At 34.8% G+C, this 21,122-nt stretch overlaps 4 protein-coding genes across 4 annotated transcripts in view; 2 read left to right on the top strand and 2 right to left on the bottom strand.

The window, feature by feature from the left end:
- The window catches only part of LOC111367677, a 13,640-nt gene extending 9,228 nt beyond the window's left edge, over positions 1-4,412 (top strand). The window contains exons 3-7 of the mRNA XM_022988669.1: positions 853-1,014; positions 2,285-2,331; positions 3,521-3,629; positions 3,945-4,011; positions 4,084-4,412. Coding sequence (XP_022844437.1) covers positions 853-1,014; positions 2,285-2,331; positions 3,521-3,629; positions 3,945-4,011; positions 4,084-4,132 — 434 coding nt within the window. The 3' untranslated portion in view covers positions 4,133-4,412. The remainder of the gene's footprint in view (positions 1-852; positions 1,015-2,284; positions 2,332-3,520; positions 3,630-3,944; positions 4,012-4,083) is intronic.
- Positions 4,413-4,556: 144 nt separating this feature from the next.
- LOC111367676 lies at positions 4,557-6,319 on the bottom strand. Its single transcript, XM_022988668.1, has 2 exons — positions 5,468-6,319; positions 4,557-5,002 (listed from the first exon to the last, which is right to left on the bottom strand). The coding sequence occupies exons 1-2, from the start codon at positions 6,241-6,243 to the stop codon at positions 4,915-4,917; spliced, it is 864 nt and encodes a 287-aa protein (XP_022844436.1). The 5' UTR covers positions 6,244-6,319; the 3' UTR covers positions 4,557-4,914.
- Positions 6,320-14,013: 7,694 nt separating this feature from the next.
- Positions 14,014-16,833, top strand: LOC111367675 (pentatricopeptide repeat-containing protein At2g13600). The gene has a single exon (XM_022988667.1). It carries the CDS (start codon positions 14,285-14,287, stop codon positions 16,394-16,396), a length of 2,112 nt encoding a protein of 703 aa, XP_022844435.1. The 5' UTR covers positions 14,014-14,284; the 3' UTR covers positions 16,397-16,833.
- Positions 16,834-18,001: 1,168 nt separating this feature from the next.
- On the bottom strand, positions 18,002-20,287 carry LOC111367673 (ABC transporter G family member 5). Its single transcript, XM_022988666.1, has one exon. The coding sequence runs from the start codon at positions 20,116-20,118 to the stop codon at positions 18,259-18,261; it is 1,860 nt and encodes a 619-aa protein (XP_022844434.1). The 5' UTR covers positions 20,119-20,287; the 3' UTR covers positions 18,002-18,258.
- Positions 20,288-21,122: the final 835 nt, after the last annotated feature.

Here is a 21,122-nt window from a genome sequence, read left to right as displayed (position 1 = left end):
AGGTTTTCTTTAAGACCGCTTGTTTGATTGGGTCAATTGCAATCTGGTTGCCAACTACTGCTAGACCATTTAACAGAACAGTTCATGGGTTTTTTGGCTGTCTGGTCTGGTTTTAATAGCTAAGATTTAGAGTATGCTTAGTTGAGCTTAAAAAATTTATTTAAGTTTTAAAATGAACAATTATATTAAGTGTTCAAAGTTTAAAATAAGTTATTTTGATAGTATAAGCGTTAATTTCAAAAAATAACTTTTCTTACTTGAAAGGGAGGAAAACGTATATTAAGTATGGTTACAAGAAGTTACTTAAAATAACTCCAATTTTTCTAAAGCTTAGGCAAGCATGCTCTTACTCCTGAAGCAATGGAATTATCTGAGGTTTAATGTATTTTAGTTGTACAATGATGTATGCTTTTCATAATTCCTCAAATAACTTGTATTACATTCTGGATTTATAAGGCCAACGTGCATAAATGCTTTTCAACTCTTTTACAGACATTTCTTGACCAGAGTGGATGACCTTGCTTCGAAAAAACTTGAAGAAAGTTAGTATCCTTCATTAGTCAATTTTGATTCAATTTTAAGCTCTGGTTAGAGCATGTGTTTACCACTTTTGGTTCCCTGAATGCATGAATCCTATGAGAACTTCTGTTTCTTCCTATTAGTACTTAAGCACACATCAGGGAAAAAAAAATTGCATCTCAAAACACAGACTTTGACATCTGATGCACACAGATGCTGCGTTAATGGCTGAGTATGTGGCATTTAATATGACATTGACAATCAGTTTCTATAATCTGGGATACGAGCTTTTTAATAAAAATGCATTCAGTTTGTGTCTCTCCCCTACCTCAGGTGCATCTCATGCAAAGTTAATTGCTCAAAAAGGAAAAGGAATGCCGCGAATGTCTGTTTCCCTTGCTAAACTTTTGGCTGTTGTTGCTAGTCAAGCTATGGCCAGTCTTTCCATGGAGCTGTACAAAGAGTATAAGAATGTTCACAAATCACTTGTAAAAGGTAATTTATTTTTCAAAATTTTAATACGTGTTCCTTTCTTGTTTCAAGCTAGTTAGTAGATGATATTCAGGCAATGCTTTCCATTCAATCCTTAACTATTCAATCATAGGTATCTAATATAGAAGCAATACAAAAGGTTGTGAATCCATCTCATAGTGATTGGTCGGCCCATTTGTGATGTCCTAGGTCTTGTCCAACTTAAGTCTCTCATTAGGCAGAGGTTTTGGGTTTGAAACTTGGGAGACGGGAAACAAAGCTGTGATGGAGTAAGAGGGCAGATGCCCTCTCAAAGTGGATAGTACCTAATATATAATGGTTTGGATATGAGACCTAGGCTGTTACACCCATTAGCGTTAATTGCTTTAAAGATGAAAGACTCAATAAATGCTTTGAACTTTGAAGGGAATCTGGATTTGTCAGGTCTATTGATAGAAATTAATCATTTTTTCCTTGTCTACACTTGTATTCTACCCTGCAGGAAAAGAAGAATAAATAAGTTAATAAATCAAGCAAGACATAAGCTCTTCTATGTTATTTGATTGGACAAAATGATAAGAGCAGAAAACATCTCAAAGTTAAAAAAATAGACACGGGAGTGCTCAAATGGGGGAAATGAAAAACCTTAGAATCGCGACTCATTTATTTGTAGTTATTATGCTACCATTTAACATGTTTAGTTCAATAGGGATGAAGTTTCAGATAAGGTTTCTAATACCAACATATACTTATCCGAGATTTTGCTCACCTGATTTCCAGCAAAGATTCCTTACTGCTATCTGTCATATTCATTGCTCCTGGAAATTGTGGAGTAAAAGTAATTGAGACTGAAATACAAAGAGGAATAGAAAATTTGTATAAATCTCTCTTTTCATTACAAAGTGAAAGACCTTATTTATAGGATTACAAATAACCAAAATAGGAAAGTAAAAGCCACCACCTATAATCTTCAATTCATTGTGTTTATATCGTTTACAAATAACCAAAATAGGATTTAAACCAAAATAGAATTTCACTGGATTACTCAAATCAGCTTTTGACATATATCGTGGGATTACTCGTCTTCAAACTATATACCACTTTTGCTTCTGCACATTTCATAAATAGTATGGATCTGCTAGATTATTTATTGGCTGCATATCATTATAATTTTTGACATATTGTGTGTCATCTAATATTTTCTCCCTTCTTGTGCCATGAACTGCAAGTGTAGCTTTTTTCATTCCCCTGTTTCTCATAACTATTTTTTCTCTGTCTGTTATTGTATCTTCAGAGCAAGAGCGTTCTTTTAACTTGACCGTAGTTGTAGCTGCTGAACGGGTATTCCCTCTTGCCCTTGATATCATATTCTTTCTATAAATTGATTCTTTTATCTTAACTTCTGTGTTGATCTATCTTTATCTGTTGTTCGCTGATAATCTGATGCTCAATTTGTTGCATTAAGATGTTAAGGAGAATGTGTTTTACCTATGATATTGGATGTTTAGTTGAAAGTGAATGTAAGTAATTTCTTTGCGTTCACATGAGGTTGCCTAATATAGTCACTAGGTTAAAACCTCATTTGGTGCATGGGAATAAAATTTGAAACGCTTCTACATCATCTTGTAACAATGAACTGATTATTGTTATCCCACAAATTGGTTAGAACTTGGGTGTGGTGTTGGGAGATTCTTGCGATAAGCAGTAATTAAAAAGTTGGTGCCTAATTTCTTACCATATTTTGTCGTTCGTTTATTAATGTGAAATTGCTATTTCTCTAAGCCTTTGTTCGATCCTCATTATCTAAAAACTTAATTTTTCCCAAACTCATATTCAACCACATATTTTCACAATAAAAAATTTCGTGCAAACCCCAAATTTTTTCCTACTTTTTTAACCCCACGTTCTCCAATTCACTATTACAAAACTCATTTTCAACCCCCCCCCCCCCCCCCCCCCCCCCCAAAAAAAAAAAAAAAAAAAAAAGAAAAAGGAGAAAAAAAAGGACTAAAAAATTGGCTAAATATTTTTTTGTTATTAAATTCTTCTTAGCTGTTTAAATGGATATTGTTTAGATACAACATAGAGCGGTATTTTTGAATGTTTGGGTTTCTCAATCTGATATCTGAAAGCAGCACCTGTAGGTCAATTAAGTGGTTCACACTCCTCCATTTACTCTTGGAAACATTCTATATTAGCTAATGATATATTACCTCCTTTAATTCCATCCTAAGTAATGAAATAAAATTTAGCCTCTGTTTGATGGCCACTATTTTGTAAAAATGATGGAAAAAATCTGAGTTTATGTTCAGAATATTTTATTTTGTGAATGTGTGGTTGAAAATGAGTATGAGAAGTAAATTGTTTTGTTTTAAAGAGAGTCAAACAGGGCTTAAACTCACAAGTAGATTATCAAGGAAATGAAAAAATGATACTAATAGTTAAAGGCAAATGCTATCGCCTTTTTCTCTCACATTTATGATCACCAGTTTACTTTTCTGTAAGCTCTTTTGTCCATTTTGTTTGTCAGGAAAAGAATGACAGTCTCCAGAATATGCTTTCAAGAAAGAACAAGTCCCAAAAGATGGACACAGAAAACTCTGATTCTAAATCTGCTTCGAGCCCACAAGATGCTTCAGGTATCCTTTAGTTAACGAAGAGCACGATCACTTCTATATGGAGTCTGGCTTCTTCTTCAAGCCTAAATACATCTCCAATACCATCTAGATTTAAATAACTTCATAATATTAATGTTTAACCTCAAAAATGCATCAGATATTCTGAAGCCATGAGTATTGTGTTTGCCTATTTCATAATCTACAAGTCTGTATTGACTGAAAATGCTCCCTCCATATGTATCACCTCTCACTTCTCATGTTCATTTCATTTTAAGTATCTTTTGTGCTTTCTAGTTTTGTTGGACTGAAATTACAAAATTCCGTTTTTATTTGCAGACAAGCAAATTACTCAAAACCAAAACTCAACAAAAGCCCCTAATCGTGTCGTACCAGCACACCGCAGGTTAATAGCGTATCCAATTTGTTTTTGTCTACCGTAGGAACTTCATTTGATGACATGTATCTTGTCTGGCAGGGCAAAAGTGAGAGGGGCTGTTTTGGTGGACATTGAAGATGATGATTAATAATTTTAGGAAGAATCCAACTCCTTGTTCTTGATGTTCGGTAGAATATGTCCAAAGGCTCATCTTTTATTATGTTCTTTATATGGATACACCATGCAAATGCATAGATAATAGTAAAGTGCAAGGTTTATCGTTCGCAAGCAGTGTGGCTCAATTGAGCATATGACATTCACTGATTTATCTTTCATTTTTAAGGATTATACTAGTTTTGTAGATCATCGTGGTACATTGATTTAGCTCGTTTCTGAACTTAATTGGTAGATGTTCCAATATTGACATCTGGAAGTTTTTGCTGGCTGATTTTGTTTCTTTGTTATAGAATGTGGTAGTTACACAGATTATTGTGATACATTGATAATCTTTTTAGTTTCTGATAATTCCAAGAATTTGTTTGATAGAGATTTATTCAAAATCATCTTCAACTACATGATCAATGAGACACTTCAACTTTTCTCTACATTTTAACTATATATTCTTTTAAAACATCACACCCCACTTGTAAAAATCTCTCTCAATTATAACCCAAATCTGGAAAAATTACTAGTCGAATTATTACTTTCTATACAACGTTTGGTCAGAGATTTTGATTTCGATGTTATAAATTATGTACATGTACCTGTCAACCAATGTATTTTATGAGGGTATTTTGCCAGTATAAACTTTACAAATACAGCATAAATTGAACTCTGGACGCTCTCTCTGGAGAGAAGTTCCCTTCAGGCCAGCAGCTGTTCGTGCGTCTGCATTTATGCTCCTCTCTTTTGCTTCCACTGCTACTCTATTCAGAATAAGCACCTTCCTTGTCCGCTCGGCTTGTATTTCGTACTGTTCAGGGACAACTGTTGAGGCATGATGTTGCTCTCGGCCGTACTGTATGACATGAGAGACGAGTGCTTCAGACACTCAGTGCATGTGTGGAACAAGAAACATCGTACTAGACAATATAGTGGATAATTTTTTTACAGAACTGATCTTCTGCCCATGTCACATACCTGGACAACATGTTTGCTGCCCCACTATGGGTTGGAGATCAGTTTTGAATATTTCTACTTAAAATCATTGTTGAGTGCTAACTAATTTACCTCAACAAACATACTGCGCACATGCAAGAGCATATGTGCAACTGATATAATTACTAACTGATCCAAAATTATTTCTGATTCATTCAATTTAGGGTCTTATTCCTATTTTATCAGCTTCTCTTTTAATATGATATTCTGAAAGCTATAAATCTAATCAATGCTCAATATTGGTTCGTGTTCCTAATTTATCCGATGTTCACTTCGCGATATGAGAACTCATGATGCTTAGAACCAAGGATTAGTAAATTCATACCTGGTTTTGCTGCTAGTTTTGTCACTTGAGCTTCTTCTGATGTTAACACACTTTCTATTTCTATCTTTTATGGATGAAAATATCATCTTCCACCAATCTTTATTAGTGCGTTTCTCAGATCCCTCGGATGATGGTCCTGGAGAAATTTTTGTGCAGTTTCTTGCCTTCAAGTTCTTTTTTGAAAATACAGGGATTGGGAGGGACATCTTTAGAAGGAAAACTCCACTGTCCATGCTCTGAGTCCTGGATATTTGACTTCTCCCTGCAGTTTTACTGTTTCTTGAGTTTCTAGTTTCAGTTTTGTTCGAATTCATCTCTTCTTCTATTGTTCCAGTTTTTTCTTTCTCCTTGCTATGTTTATCTTCTACTATATCTTTCAATGATAGTTCATATGAAGATTCCGGGATGTCCTTAATCATCTCCATGAGCTCCCTTCTCCCGTTGGCAATAGCCCTTAATCGTGAAGTTGGAGACGAACAACTATAATGGTGGTTGGATGGAAGCAAAGGATAAGTTTCATGTTGAAAACTTTTTGATGTCCTTGTCCACAGTGGAGGCGAACAAGCTAGGAAATGATCCTCAGTATCCCCCGAATTGTCGTAATATGGATGATCCTCTGGTGATTTTTCAACCCAAAACTCAAAATCACTAGATCCTCTCATTGGAAATGCTAGTAGCTTTTTCCTGGTAAAATGAAAGGAGATGGTGATTAGTGAGACCACAAGAGTAGGCCTAACGGATACATATATTGTGTGGAAAACACAAGTAAATGACATTTTCAACAAGAAAGTATTCAAAGTTACACTTATTTCCAAGTCTTTGCCGTCTACAATGGGATGGTTAGAATTTGAAAATGTGTTCTAGAAAGGTGTTACCCACACCCCAAGTTGTTCCACTCCATTTATCATATGGAATTTGGTGTGGTTTAATAGCTAGTGGTGTCAAAGTGACCGGTCATGCATCGAGACACCAGACTGACTCGATATTGAGCTTGGCAGATTGCACTATGGCCACAAGTCTTCTTGATTGTCCGTTAGCCATGTAATAAGCATGTCAATTAGGGCTGGACATGGTCAGGTCCAGCCAACCTCGAATTTTCGAATATTTAGTAAGTGGAATCATTGGGTCCAATTTTAATTATAGAACTATTCGGTTTGATTCGGTTCGATTTCATTCGGCTCCTGAGTTTCATACAATAATTTAAATTTTTAATATTTAAAACAACACTACATTAATTTAACTAATGATATGTTCAATTTTAGCTCGTATAAAATAATACACTTCAATCTTATGTATTTGATACATCTCTCTTTATTGAGTTATTAATAGATTTGGTTTTGAAAATCACAGGAAGAGATATATATCGAGTTTACAATAATGAAAAGAGGCATAGCTGAGCTTTCAATTCGATTTTTTTAGAACTATAAAAACGGCACTATGATATAATAATAGATTTGGGTAAAATTTAGGTCATTTGATTAAATTGGGCTTGTGCTGAAAATTAGAAATAGAAAAATCATATATTAGGTCTAGGCTAAATAGTTAGTAAATTTATTTTTTTTTAAAAATAAAATATTTTGACTTATTTAAGATAAATAAATTAAAAAAATTAAGGATATTCGATTCTTGATATAGAATCAAGAACTAAACCAAACCTCTGGATTCTCTATTTAACTACTCGTTTAGCTATTTAATTTAAGAAGAACTGCTCGATTCAGTTCAATTAGGGTCAAGTTCAATTTGGTCGATTAGGTTCGAGAGTTTTGTCCATCCTAATGCCAATACAAAGAAAGTTCATCATCAAGAAAATTAAGGAAGAATAACATATAAAATTAGAATTTCTCTCATATATGTTGAGAATTAGAAACCCTAATTCTACGTTGTCGACAACAATTCAATCGCAGTGAAAAAATAAAGACACAAGAAAATATAAGATTTACAGAGGTTCGTCTCAATGTGATTTTTTTCGTAGTTGCAATAATATCCTATGATAAAAGAAGTTTATAAAAGAAAATCATAAACCATATATTTTCTAACCTCTCTCTTTTTATGGTAATTCGAAAGCATAATGACAGATCTCTATTTATAAGACTAAGTACAGGTATGAAATTCAAGATCAAGAAATGCCCTTAATGAAATTGTGTTAAGCAAATATTGATCCTATGCAACAACGACAATTAGATTACTCCAGTTAACAACATATACGCACTAGTATTCGACAATGTTATTACTTTTTATTCTTCACTCAAATTCATAATCTGGAAGAATGAGTCATGACAAAGACATCAGAGGAGGTAAAATCCTAGAATACAAGGTCCAAATTGATCTATATGAGAGACGACTGTGAAAAATTGAAAAGCCTAACAATTGACATACATGTTGAAAAAGATTGTAATATAGGGACAAAGTGGAAAAAAAGAAATGAAAGTAACGTTTAAATTGACCATTTTAATACTGATATTCGCTTTTGAAATTTTTGCTTCATGTAATCTTTTCTCGAACAAATGCTAAGACTATTTCCAACCATCCCATTCCGAATGAATACAAAGTTGATCAAAAGTCAACGATCGTGCTTGTCTGCACAATTACACATGAAGGGATGGAACGCCAAGATATGGGGGAAAGATTTTCTTGAATTCAAGCCGAAGAGATGGCTCTTTATTCCACAACCAAAATAATCGCTTTGTTTAATATATGCGTGCAAGTCTTTTAGAATAGGCACCTGTTAGGTGTAAATTAAAATTCGATAGAAGTTTTAAGTCAAAATCAATAATTAATTTTAATAACATATTTAATGAAATCACAATCTTTTAATCATACATTTCAAAGTTTTATTACAATATATTTAGAATTTAATTTTGATCTGCACCAAATAGAGGCTAGAACAAACAACCGTTGCATTAACACCTTGATTACAATGCAATCTACAAACTTAAACTTCTGGGTTAAAGTTAAAATTTAATTTCAATCACGCAATTCTAATTGTAACTTCATTTTTTCTTTTACAAATTTATTAATAATTTTATCTGAACAAAAGACTAATTCTCTATACATAGCTATAGGATATAGCCGTTCATAAGCATAGTCGAGTAAAGCCTGAAGTTGAACTTATCATTAATCTTTATCTTAAAATTGGGATAGCGCTATTTTCATTCACGCTTTTTATAAGTACATCCACTTTTAAAAATAAACTTTTACTATATTTTAAATCATATATAAATTTACTTAAATAGACATAAACAGAATTAAATAAAAATACATAACTCTAAATTCATCCACAAATTTTTATTTTCATTAACTTATCCTAAATCTTTTTTTTCTTTTAAAATTTGTATTTAACTAGAATCCTAATAGATTAGGAAAAATTATATGAATATAATTATAGGTTATGGGTGTCCCCAAATTCTAGTGCATGCCAACTTCCCATATCCTAAATCCAATCTCTTATTTTCAGAAAAAATCTCTTAACACGTAATTTCTGTTTGGGGAGTTCTATGCCCATGCTTTCATTTGTTTTATACTGAATTTATAGGCTGCTGCGGCATATTATTCTACAGGAGAATCAAGTTGAAGTTGAATTGTTTTTGTTGAATGTGCAAGGAATGTCTGTCCCACAGTCTATATGCTTCTTTTATCTCAAAAGAAAAAAAAAATTAGATTGAGACATTTTATTTGTTAAGTTGTCGACATCTTCAATTTAATATTCAGGACTATAGTAAATTAATTATTCTCTCATAACCCACTTTGAAATTTGAATCCCACCAATTCTTTAGTAGTGACAGAGGGAGATAGGTCATTGGCTCCACTAAAATGTAATGTATATTCGTTTTATATTTTTATATTATTATATTTTGAGTTCGAAAAAATAACATATTACATTCAAATTTTCGTCATCACAATTTTTGAATTTATCTTTTATTACCGCCCAGCATTCCATGAATGTCTTGTTGAGGCTTGACTTGCATCAAAAAAATTTCGATAATAAAACTAATAATAAAAAAAGAATTTAAATAATAACTCAATTCTTTAATTGAATTAATAACTGAATTGAAAAACTTGGAAATCAAGTAGTCAATATCCCACATTTTTGGTTGCCAAATTAATGTCTGTCACATGCCATAGGAGGGAAGAATTTCAATGGCTATCCATATCCTCCACCGTCACAGGAATTCAGTCAAGAAATGATGGTTATTTTGAAATTAATGTAGAAATAAATTGCACGGAACCAATGTCCCGTTCATTATAAAACTGTGTTGATAATATTTAGTTAATCTTCATTAATGTAGCAAGATCTATGGAATTTCCATGGTTGTTAAAGTTTTGAAATATTAGCCAAAAGATTTCGAATAAGAAGTCTTCAATATCTGCAGCATACAAAGTTGGTAAAATTCAGCTTGCTTAATTGAACTTTCCTCTTTCTTTTTTAGCCTTTGTTGTTCGATGCATTGTAATACTCAGAATTTCAATAGACAAATAATTCAGTGAACGATGAAAAAGACCCCGTTAGAACAAAAATATACAGACATAGTAATATATGAAGAGAATTTTGAAAAAGTAAGGATTACTTTTTTATCGTATTTTGTGGTTTGATTTTTTTTCCTAACGCGTTATAGACATTATTTGAAACTATACTTTTAATGTAGGATATATCAACCCGTAACTATGATGTCCAGAATGAGTTATTTGTTGATTATACAGATATGCTTACGACAAACATGGTACATAATGATTTTTTTTTTTAATATGATCATATATTTATATATGAATATTTGATGATAAACAGATGTTTACAAATAAAGAGGCCTTAATTGATTGGGTTAAAACTACTAGTAAGAGACATAACATGATTGTTGTTATGAAAAAGTCCGACTTCGGCCAAGTTGGGCAAAAACCAAGAATTGATTTTGCATGTGAAAGATATGGTTCGTATAGGTATAGGAATAAGGTGCCCATAGAAAATGAAAAAGGAAAGAGACGTAGAGCTACTGGAACAAAAAAGTGCGAATGCCCATTCGCTTTGAAAGAAAGAAAATTGATAAATGGTGATTATTGGATATTGAAAGTGAAATGTGGGAGATATAATTATGACATTGCCCAGAACCTTGAAGGACATTCATATGCTAGGAAATTAACTGAGAAAGAGACTTCAATTTTAGTAGACATGTCAAAAAATCATGTAACACCAAAGGAAATCTTATACACATTGAAACAAAATGATGACACAAATGTTAGCACATTGAGACACGTCTACAATGCACGTCAAAAGTTTAGGCTCAAAGAACAAGCTGGAAGGACACAAATGCAACAAGTGGCACCACAACTCTATGGAGACAAATGTAATTCAAGATTTATTTTGGGCACATCCATATTCAGTAGATTTGTTGCGGGCTTTTCTTCGTGTAATAATTATGGATTGTACGTATAAGACAAATAGGCATCGCCTACCGTTGTTGGAAATAGTAGGTGTCACTTCTACTTATTTAACATTTTCGATTGCTTTTGCATACTTGGAAACAGAACGTGAGGAAAACTACACATGGGCTTTAAGGAAATTGAAGAGTCTAATGAATGATATAATAATGCCTAGTGTTATTGTTACCGACAGAGAGCTAGCTCTTATGAAGTCTATTGAAAAAATATTCCCAACATCTACTAATATTTCATGTAGATGGCACATTTCAAAGAATGTGTTGGCAAAAACAAAAAAAAGCATTTTGATGATCACAAAGACCAATGGGATGCCTCTATGCATATGTGGAATTTGTTAGTGCTTTCCACATCCATAGAAGAGTACAAGCAAAATCTACATCTCTTAGAATCCAATTTTCGACAGTTTCCACAAGCAATCGATTATGTTATGAATTCATGGCTTCTTCAATATAAAGAGAAGTTTGTAGCATCTTGGATTAATCTGCATATGTACTTTGGAAACACGACAACTAACAAGTAAATTGCTATTGACATTATTAAACTGCTATGTGCATTATTGAATGTGCTAGTGTACAGCAATTCTTGTTTATTTTTCATGGTAGGGCTGAATCTGCACATGCAAAACTTAAAAGGCATTTAGGTTCTTCTCAAGGCAATTTTGACACATCATGGACAAGAATTCATGCATTATTGGAACTACAACATACAGATATTAAATCTTCGTTTGAAAAGAGCTTGGGTACTGTCCAGCATAATTTCAAACTTACCTTGTTCAAATAGCTTAGGGAATTTACATCAAGAATAGCAATGAATTTGATATTTCAAGAGTCTAAGCGAGCTAATGACATAGGAATTGACAAGGTAGCTTGTGGATGTGTTATACGACAAACACGTGGATTACTATGTGCCCATGAGATTTCAGAGTATAAGATAGAATCTCGGCCCATTCCTTTATCAAGAGTACACTCTCAGGGGAAGAAGCTTGATCTAGTTCCTCTTGATGAAGGTAACACATCCGAAATTAATTATGCATCATTATTTGAAATGATTGAGAAGCGTTACTGAGATAATAATGATCATGTGAAAGTAGAAATCCTACAAAAATTGAAAGAGATTGCTAGTCCGAGTTCTACACCATTAGTTGAACCACAAGTCCAAACTAAGACAAAGGGTCGTCCATCTTCAAAGATAGATGTATCTACGCGTCGAGACCCATTGTATTTTGAGTTAGTCCTATCTGGACAAGAAAGTATGTTACAACAATTGACATGTCCGTTACACGGTTAAGGCAACCTACGTTATCAAGCCAGCCTCCAATTCGACAAAAATAAAAGATGTACCGAGCACGTGGATCAAAGTCTGTGGCTTATTTTGATTCATTTCCTATCCATTTGAGACCTTACATAGTTGATGTGCAGGATGTGGCCTCAGATGGCAATTGTGGTTTTCGGGCCGTGGCTAATAGCCTAGGTATAGGTGAAGATAATTGGTCTTCAGTTAGAAAAGATCTAATAAAGGAGCTTGAATCTCATTTTGATGATTACTCTAGACTCTATGGAAATGATGATATGGTCCATGAGTTGATTCATTCATTTTCTCATTTTGATGGTTCAGCAAGTCGTGAGTATTGGATGACCATGCCGGATTTGGGTCATGTTATTGCTTCAAGATATAAAATTATTCTTGTTCACTTGAGTCAACAACAATGTTTTACATTTCTTCCACTTTGGGATGAATCACTTGCAATCAAATCTCATAAGATTGTTGCAATTAGATTTGTCAATGACTGCCATTTTTGTCTCGATAAATATCTATTAGATTAATTAAATTTTTTATTAATTAAATGATATTTTTACTTATGTTTTTCTATGTGATTGTGTACAGGTAAATTGGTATACTAGTGGACCAATGCCACTTATTGCTTGTAATTGGTACAAGTACCATCATCCATGTGCAGAAGGCTGGGCTACACCGTATCATGCTGGAACGCAATTTTTTAGGTCCCTAATAGAAAAACGTGTAGCTATATCAGAAATAATTGATTTGGATAAACTATAAGAACAATTAATGATAACACTACTGCTATTACTATTATTTTTTATCTGATAACACTACTACTATTGTTTGAACAATTACTTGATTTATTCGCTACTATTTAATTACCTAATCATATTATGTTTATCCGCAAAGATTTGGGGCCAAATTTTGGTTCTCATTGATATATTATTTACAAATTATGACTAGTATGTGATGTTTTCCACTTGCTATTAATGTGAAGCATTTTTGTCTAATTAAAAAATTAAGAAATTTAGGCATGTTAAACATTTTTATCTAAACATATATGCGCTGTTTTTCTACTTGCAATTTTGGATTTAAGCATGCCACAAAGAGATGATTGAAGCAAACCAATCATAGTCCAACACGATGAGTTCCAAATGTTACTCAGTATATTTCTCTAGAGACAACCCTCCTCCTAATTTGGACGTTGATTTATGATGATTTGCCTTTGATGAATTGAGTTTTATGAATAAGAATGATAAAATTTCTAATACACATTATTAACACGATTAGCTGAATAATATATGTTCATTTAATGTTCAATAAGTTCAATTTTGTTATTATTTCATTCATGTGGTTAAAAGAGTTTATGGATTTAGGGATTTTGTGTGAATCTATAGTGTTAGTTAGGGATGTATTTAAAATGGGATGAATATATAACATTCAAATGAATGAATTTACTAAGGGTAAAATTGGAAATGATGTGGATGTAAATAGTATTTTTATTAAAATTTTATTAGGGATGAATTTAGAGCGTGTTTGATTGACATGAAAAATATTACCTAGAAAAGAAAATATTTTCTATCTTTTGTGAAAAATAAAAACCACCTCTACCCAAGAAAAATATTTTCCTTAAAAACAAGGAAAATTAGGCATATTTTCAAAAGTTGGAAAATATTTTCTATGGAAAAAAGTAGCAATCAAACACTCCAAATAGAAATTTGGGTGGAAAATTGATATTTTTCATAAAAAATAAATGTAATAGTAGAATGTATTATAAAAAATATGGATGAAAATAACTCTACCTAAAATTGCTTGAAGTATTTGATAAGAAACTTATTTCTCATTCTAGAACTCGAAGATGCTTTTATTTTGAATCTTGATTGCTAATTTAAATAGTTCAAGCGCAGAATTGTTCAGAAATCTTGACTGCTAATTCCTTCTGAATTTATATAATTCTAAACAAAAGTACATCAGCATAAGTTTGTCTTTTGTTCTAAAAATTTTCAATGGCTATTATACTATATCTGGCAAATGCTAAAATTTCAAAATTCTTAAAGCTTTAAACCCAAAAATGTCCATTGCAGTGTATGATCTTTTTGTAATGGAATGGCAAGACATGCATTACTTGGTAACAAACTCTCAGTCCTCAACTCCTCTTCAGCTTCCGCAAAACTCTTGGACGCCTGCATCAAATCAAAGTCATCGCGCGATATCCGTACTGTCCACTCTCAAATTATCAAATCCCAATTCAGTGATGAGATTTTCATCAACAATAGGCTCATTGATGCTTATGGAAAATGTGGGTGCTTTGACTACGCTCGTGAAGTGTTTGATAAAATGCCGAACAGGAACACCTTTACTTATAACTCGATGATCGGGACGTTGACCATATCGGGTTCTGTTAATGAAGCTGAAATGGTTTTTAGTTCAATGCCTCAGCTTGACCAGTGCTCGTGGAATTTAATGGTCTCGGGGTTTGCTCAGCACGAGTTATTTGATAAGTCGGTAGAGTATTTCGTGAAAATGCATGGGGAGGATTTTATGTTGAATGAATACAGTTATGGCAGTGGGCTTAGTGCTTGTGCTGGATTGAGGGACCTGGTAATGGGTACCCAAGTTCATGCTTCAGTGGTTAAGTCGCGATACTCATTGGATGTTTACATGGGGTCTGCACTTATTGATATGTATGCAAAATGTGGGAAAGTAGCATCTGCTCGGAAGGTTTTTGACAGGATGAGTGAGCGTAATGCTGTGTCTTGGAATAGTATGATCACTTGTTATGAACAAAATGGGCCAGCAAGTAAGGCAATTGAGGTTTTCATGAAGATGATGGATTTTGAGGTTGAGCCAGATGAGATGACTCTGGCTAGTGTTGTGAGTGCTTGTGCCACCCTGTGTATGGTCAAAGAAGGCCGGGAAATTCATGCCCGAGTGGTGAAGTTTGATAGGTTCAGGGATGATCTAGTAATATGTAATGCATTGGTGGATATGTATGCAAAGTGCAATAGAATTCACGAAGCTAGGTGGATTTTTGATAGGATGCCAATTCGAAATGTGGTGTCCGAGACCTCCATGGTTAGTGGTTATGCAAAGGTAGCAAGCGTGAAAAATGCGAGAGCCATGTTTACCAAGATGATGGAGAGGAACGTTGTATCTTGGAATGCACTTATTGCAGGCTATACTCAGAATGGGGAAAATGAAGAGGCACTAGGACTCTTCCTTCTTTTGAAAAAGGAATCTGTATGGCCAACTCACTATACCTTTGGGAATCTCCTCAATGCTTGTGCAAATCTTGCAGATTTGAAGCTCGGCAGGCAAGCTCATGCCCATGTTTTGAAGCATGGATTTCGATTCCAGTATGGACCAGAGCCTGATGTCTTTGTTGGTAACTCTCTCATAGATATGTATATGAAATGTGGATCAGTTGAAGACGGAAGCTGGGTGTTCAGAAACATGGTTGAAAGAGATTGGGTTTCGTGGAATGCCATGATAGTTGGACATGCACAAAATGGGCATGGTACTGAAGCACTCCACTTATTTAAGGAAATGTTAGCATCTGGAGAGAAACCAGACCATGTCACTATGATTGGCGTTCTTTGTGCATGTAGTCATGCAGGATTGGTTGAGGAGGGTCGTCAGTATTTTGATTCGATGACCAAAAAGTATGGCCTAATGCCTCTGAAAGATCACTATACATGTATGGTCGATTTACTTGGCCGGGCTGGTTGCCTAAGTGAAGCGAAGAGTCTGATAGAGTCAATGCCAATGCCTCCTGATGGCGTTGTATGGGGATCTTTGCTTGCTGCTTGTAAGGTTCACCACAACATTGTATTGGGGAAATTTGTGGCTGAGAAACTTTTAGAAATTGATCCTGATAATTCTGGTCCCTATGTCCTCCTCTCGAACATGTATGCTGAACTTGGGAGGTGGAGAGACGTTACAAAGGTCCGGAAACTCATGAAACAGCGCGGCGTCAACAAACAGCCTGGTTGTAGTTGGATTGAAATAGGGAGCCAGATGCATGTTTTCTTAGTGAAAGATAAGAGGCATTCACAAAAGAGGGAAATATACTGGCTATTGAAATTGCTAACTAATACGATGAAGCTTTCTGGATATGCTCCAAATTTTGGTTATTTTGATGCTGATGAGGAGCAGAATAAAGCCGAACTTACCATGCTCCAAGAATTGGAAATACCTATAGTTGCTGCTGTCAGATAATCGTCAAATTTGTAGTAGAACTGATTAGAAAGACTTTTCCTTTTAGTGTATTGTTCCATTCTATATTTAAAGTCAAACCAGCGCATACCATCTGCCTTGATATAAGTATTGCTTACTCTGGCTTACAAGAATTATGCTATACGCAGCATTTAGGGTGGACTGGACTCCCTTCTTCCAGGACATGCATTTAGCTATTTTCAGTTTATAGAAACACAATCTTTTCGTATGTTCTAGTTTTGTATCATCTGACTATGCATCATTTTTAGCATCTTTAATTAAGAAAAGTTTCTTTGACATTGGTTAGTGTCCTGTGATTTTTGGGTGTTGAAATTTTTGGCTACGTTAAGTTGCTAGACCATTATGTAAATTCAGCCAGTCTTTAATGCAGAAACTCTTTGCTTTCTTGAATAATTTACTGACCATCGATAACTGATTTGCGTTACTCTTTGTAGTTAGTCATGCTTCAGTCATACTGAGCTTTCAATTCCAGTCTTGCTGATCCCCCATTTTCCCCTAAATTAGTCTCTCCCCGTCTTCATTATAATTTATATGGGCAGTTTCGGAATGGGGAAAGCAACGGCCGAGTTTGGGGAGGAAGATCGATTTTCTTTTTTCTGCTTTTTTTTGATGAAAAAAAAATGTATTCAAATGTTGTTATATTTAATGTTCTCAAGAAAAATTATGGCCCAGAAGATAAATATGACTAATCCTGGCTTTCTCTGTCAATATCTCTCATTCTTTATACATAATCCTTGCATATGTATCTGTGCGCGTGGTGCAATGTGTACGGAAATAGACAAGGTGTTAAGAATAACGGAAGTGTCCGTGAAATTATTTTGGCACTTGCACAGACTCAGCATGTGAAAAAAATCTTGCATCACATTCACGGACTTGCAAGTTGCAATTGGATATAGAATTTTATTGACATGTGAATGTGCTTGCCACGTATTGTTAGCTGGAATGGAAGAATTTATGTGACTGATATTCAATTTTTATAATTTAAAATTTTCCCGGCGTTGAATTTTTAAATTCGTTTAAGATTTAGAAATTGAAATCCAAATCATTAAAAGCTAGCTTGAACTGGCTGGTTTTAGCACCGGATAATGTAGCTTGAGAACCTTACAAAGTAACCATATTTTTGCTTGGGTGTGCGTACACTTCGATCAGATCCGATATGAGGTCCCTCTAGTGGAGCTCCCTCCCATAGACTCGAGCACTTTTCCTCGACTAGTCCTAAGCACACCTAATCAAAATATATGATGACCAGAAGTATAACCTAATCAGGGATGCACCATCATGAGTTACATTGATTTATTTCTTGCGTTTCATTATACTTAGAATTGATCTCCTACCCCCGTGAGAAGGATAAAAACTTCATATTGCTGACCAGACAAAATAATCTTAGTTATAATTCTCTGAATTTATAATAGTTTCAAAGGACCATCACTAAGGTTCTTTTACTATGTCATCGATGAGAAGTTTTTATCCTGTCCCCTTGAGGTAGGTGATTAGAACTGTCATTATACTACTCGTCTTTGATTTAAAAAATGTTACCACATTTCCAATATCTTTTGAGAATAAATTAGTAAATACCATACATGCATGTAGTTTGAACAAAAAGAATTTCTTTCACATAAAATTCTTTTACTCAATAATAATTTGACTTTCATCCATACGTTTTATGTAACCCTGATCCAATAACAAGAACAATTAGGCAATTCCATTAACACACTATTCTGAATTGCCCAAGAAAAAAGGGGAAAGGAATGAATAGAACTCACTTAAAACCAATTCGTGAGAAGCATTGTTAAACCGAACTTGGCGATGTGCGACTCAATATACCGGAGCGTTATCGTTGGCGTTCAAATGAGGATCCCTTTGATTCCTCTATGCGAGCATCTACACCTGAGAATGAGATAAGAAACAAACCTGTAAACCAAAATGAAGCAAGCCATTATCACATAATTCCTCCACCAACTTTTCTCATCCCCATAGCCTTCTTCTTTGAGCACATCTTCACCGCTCACTACACAAGTTCCAAACATGTAATCCAAACACTTTTTCGAATCCGAGAACTCATTTATCAACAACCCTTCAAATGGATACTTGAACAAGGAAATATAATGCATAAAAATCCAGTAATTTGGGATTCCATGTTTCGATACGAAGTACCCAGAAAACAGAAAGAATGATCCCATGACTGCTGATATTACTGAATTCCCCACAATGAAATTTGGCACCAATGCACTGAAGCATACTACTACTGAATTTGCTGTGTAGAGAATCAACCAAATTAGCAGCAAGAAATGGGTGAAAGCTGTGAAACTGTGATTTAATCCCACTAGCCAATATACCGGTACTGAGAATAATATTGCGAGAATAAGCAGAAATGGCAAGTACACAAGACCATTAGCAATGGCGTATGACGATACTCTGTAGCTGCCGTGGGAGGTTTCTTTCATAAGTATTTCTCTCTCTTGCAAGAAAATTGGCAGGGCTTCTGTGGTGCTGGAGAGCAAAAATGTCAAAATGAATGCAAACAGGCCCACTCTTTCTTCTGCACCAACTAAATTGTCTTTTAGATTGTAAAATATTGAGCCCAGAATAATCCCAGATACCAGCATTTGAATTGTCCTGCACGCAAACAGTTCTTTGCTTCTGTAAATGTTTTTCCAGAATCTTTGCATCAGAATTATCGTTTCACACAATCTGGAATTGGTGAAACCAGTTCGAAAATCGATTTCAGCATCAACGGATTCTTCGTCCATAACCTTGGATTGTTGAAAGAGCTGTTGCAGAGTACATCTCCCAGTTCTGCTTTCACCTTCAATTGTCTTGTTTGGTGGAATTGATGGCAATCGGGACCGTGTTTGATTCTGCACATTATCTGTTTGTTTAATCGCTTCAATGGATTCTATGGCGAATTCGACAACGTTTACATGTGTAGGAAGGACTAACCCCATCAGCCCCAAGTTGACAGACAGTAGATCCACCGAGCCCTGGTGCAGAACAGAGCCATTAGCCAACAAGAGAATCGAATTGAACAGTTTCACAATTCTGAATCCTGGCTGGTGGATGCTAAGAATTATTGTCAGGCCCCAGGTTTCGGCCATGGCCTTAAGCATGTCGATGATCTGAAGAGCTGAAATGCTATCAAGTCCAGAAGTTGGTTCGTCAAGAATCAGCACTTTAGGCTCATGTATCACCTCCACACCAATGGACACGCGCCGTCTCTCTCCTCCGGAAATCCCCCGGACCTTGTTGTCCCCTACTCGCGCTCCAGCTACACGACTCAAGCCCAGTTCCTGAATCAACGATTTCACCCTTGATCTTAATTCCTCCCCCGGGAGCCTTAACCGCAGTTTTGCGCTAAATGTCAAGGTTTCTTCAACAGTAAGGAGTGGAAATAGTGTATCCTTCTGAGTAACATATCCAGAAATCTTCTTGAACCGGGCTTTATCAAGTGGCTTCTGATTGACATGAATGTATGCAGATTGCGGTGTAACTTTTCCGGCAAGGATTTCGAGCAATGAGGACTTTCCAGCACCACTTGGACCAACAATGGCAAGAATTTCCCATGGTTTGGCTCTTAGATTAACATCTTTGAGCACAACTTTAGGTACGTTTTCTTGCTGTTTTCTTGTGCTAAAAATCTCTTTTTTGTGTGCATGGATCGTGTAATTTATCCCTATTGCTTCAATTTCACAACCTTTTTTCTTCATTGAAGAAACTAAAAGAACCCTCTGCTATTGCCTCTTAAGCTACTAGCGCAACATGTACTGCTCAAAATTAAACTACTCTTTCTATTTTATTAATTCAAAAGATTCAAGGCCTCTGGAAAATTACTGGATGGAATTGATCAAATAATGACATTTGACTCCTTGAATTTGTTTGATAGTTCACGTGCAGTTTGTACTTGCATATATCTATTTTTGTGTCATGGACATCGACAAATATAGTGACATCACACATGCCATTTTTCATGTCTCCCTTGTCTGTCTCTGTTATCTCGCCACTGAAACCAATTCATTTTGTCTTTTTGTTGTCAACTTGTATATCATTTTCAAATAGTCTTACATTTTTCTCTTGGTTAAAAGTAGTAGGTGTTAAATGGGGGTGAGTCAAACCTTGCTTACTGCTAGCTCGGCTCGCTTGTAGGATGAGCTAAGCACGAACTAAGTTGCTCAACTGAAGTGTGGCTCTCCCCACCTTGAGCCAATGAACAGCTCGCATAGGAAAATCGTTGCTCGACTCGTTAGTGGGAGGGGCAGAGATGGGAAGCAGCTCACCCAAGTTAAGATCCTCGCTAAAAATCAAGAAATTATTACAAAATCAGGCATATTCGGATAATGTCTAGCAACATAATTCAAACCTCGCACTTGTGCTTGGTTATATTCTCTCACTCAACATGTTAAACTGAATAGTACTAGATAATATATAAAGAAGTACTCTTTCTATACCAAAATTGAATGCATGAACGAGTTGGTTAGAACATCGTGGTAAATGGACTTCAATTTTTTCCTATTCCATATACTTCTTCGAATTTCTAATCTGGAAACTTATAGCTTTCAAATGTAAGTAGAAGCAAATAAATAAGCTTAACTATCAAAATAAATGATTTAGTTGAAGCCCTGTGTTTATTTGACCCCTATTTGGTTTAGCTATAGAAGTCAAGAATTAATTTTAGCCACATATTTTATGAATTTACAACTTTTCAACTACACAT

This window comes from Olea europaea, chromosome 18 (assembly GCF_002742605.1).
Source record: "Olea europaea var. sylvestris chromosome 18, O_europaea_v1, whole genome shotgun sequence".
Lineage (NCBI taxonomy): Eukaryota > Viridiplantae > Streptophyta > Magnoliopsida > Lamiales > Oleaceae > Olea > Olea europaea.
The sequence above is the reverse complement of the archived record's forward strand: the minus strand, read 5'-3'. Positions and strand labels throughout refer to the sequence as shown.